Raw genomic sequence first — 1879 nt, 5'->3', positions numbered from 1 at the left:
AGCACCAACTGTGCATTGTACAGTGAAAAGGAAAGCCATTCGCATGGACTGATTGTCATTGCTGAGGCTGCTCTCTAGAAGCAGTTTAGATGTCAACTGATAAAACCACACACACACCAAGAAGGTATGAACAAGTTTATTAAATATGAAACTTTTAAGAGAGAGCAGGGAGCTCCCAAGCTGGCCTAAAAATAACCCAAGAGATGAAGAAAAGAAGATTGGCTTATTTTTATGTGACTAGTGGTTGAAGTCATGATTAGGGCAAAAATAAAGCATAAATAAATTTATTCAGTAACAATATCAAGGTAATACCATATTTTACCAAATTGAGAATGCCATGTAAGATGCATTATATTTTTACACCAAGAAAGACAAAAAAAAAAAAGATTCTACCTATTAAATTCTGCCATAACATCAACTTTTAATTTCAGAGATGCTGAAATGTAACAAAAAAGTCAATGATATATTCTGAAATCTTGATCTCGTTGAGTATTTTTTTGTGTGTGTGTGAAAATTTTTTTTTAGTTAGCAACATTCATGTAAAGGAGCTCTGTACTCAATCCAGTATACGATTTGTTAATTGAGGCACCATATGTTTCTTATTAAAATCATATATCCTGTAAGTTTGTATATTTACAATGTTTAAAATGACTCTTTAGCATGAACGTGAAAGAGTCATAATATGGCTTCACTGTATATGTTGAAAATCTTGCCCTCCCCCCATTAGCTAATATTTGTTTTTCAATTACTTCTGAATAGACTGCTTGAATTTGCTTTAGGTAATTTGGGAATCTGCTTTTCTATATTTTCAGTATGAAATTGCAACACATGCTTTCTATGCCACTTAGTCCTTAGAAGTACAGGAGAAGCAAGAAGCATGTAGGTTATGGCAAAAGTTCAATTATGAACTGATTATTATACAGGTCAGGGTTGGGGTCTGAAGCAAAGAAAACGTGATATGAAATAATGAGAGATGTTAAATCTTCTCTCAAGAATTCTCAGACTAGGCCCCCTTTTTCTTTAATGAGGAGGCTCAGCAATCTCCTAGAAGTCACAGATCTCTGTGAGTCCCTTACTGGCAAGACCATAACACCCAAGGTTGAGCCCAGGAACACTACCAAATATGTCAAAGCTAATATCCAAGTCCAGGAGGGCATCCCACCTGACCACCAGTGGCCAGTTTTTGTGGGCAAACAGCTGGAGGATGGTGGTGCTCTGGCAGAATACAACATCTATAAAGCGTCAGCCCTGCACTTGGTACTTCCTCTGCAGGGTGGCATCTTGGAACCCTCCCTCCACCAGCTCATCCAGAAGTATAACTGCAACAAGATGATCTGCTGCAAGTGTTGGTCCACTTGCCTGCACCCACATGCTGTCAACAAGTGTGGCCACCCCAGCAACCTGTGCCCCAAGAAGCAAGGTCCCTCCATCACCTCCTGGTCTGCAGGGTAGCCCTGGAACCTCAATAAAGTTTCCCTTTTATTGACTGGAGCAGTTAAAAAACAGAAGAATTCTTAGACTGAATCTCAAATTTATGATACTCACTGAAGTCCTCTGCAGTGATCACTAGGAAATATGGCTCCGAAACACCATATGTTCTCTTCAAAATAACCTGGGTAGAGCTTACCTGATCCCTGGCCCAGGGCTATTAGGTTGCAATCTATAAGTAAATGACCATGTTTAAAAATTTAACTTTTGAAGTAACAAATTGATTTTTAGATATTGATATACAATGTACAATTCATAGTTGATTTGTTTTTAATGTGAATAGTGAATCCATTGACCCCAAGGTAGACCTAACACACAAGGAGAAATTAAAAAAAAAAATAACTGCCTCACAGATATACTATGAAGGGAAATATGACAGTATTCACTTCAT

General features: G+C 37.9%; 1 protein-coding gene across 1 annotated transcript; it reads left to right on the top strand.

The window, feature by feature from the left end:
• Positions 1-966: 966 nt before the first annotated feature.
• LOC311614821 (ubiquitin-ribosomal protein eL40 fusion protein-like) lies at positions 967-1452 on the top strand (the record flags this gene model as incomplete). The annotated part of the gene is made up of 1 exon (XM_084869952.1): positions 967-1452. The coding sequence occupies one exon, from the start codon at positions 967-969 to the stop codon at positions 1450-1452; it is 486 nt and encodes a 161-aa protein (XP_084726078.1).
• Positions 1453-1879: the final 427 nt, after the last annotated feature.

Source organism: Pipistrellus hanaki, assembly GCF_964339955.1.
Source record: "Pipistrellus hanaki genome assembly, chromosome: X".
NCBI lineage: Eukaryota > Metazoa > Chordata > Mammalia > Chiroptera > Vespertilionidae > Pipistrellus > Pipistrellus hanaki.
The sequence above is the reverse complement of the archived record's forward strand: the minus strand, read 5'-3'. Positions and strand labels throughout refer to the sequence as shown.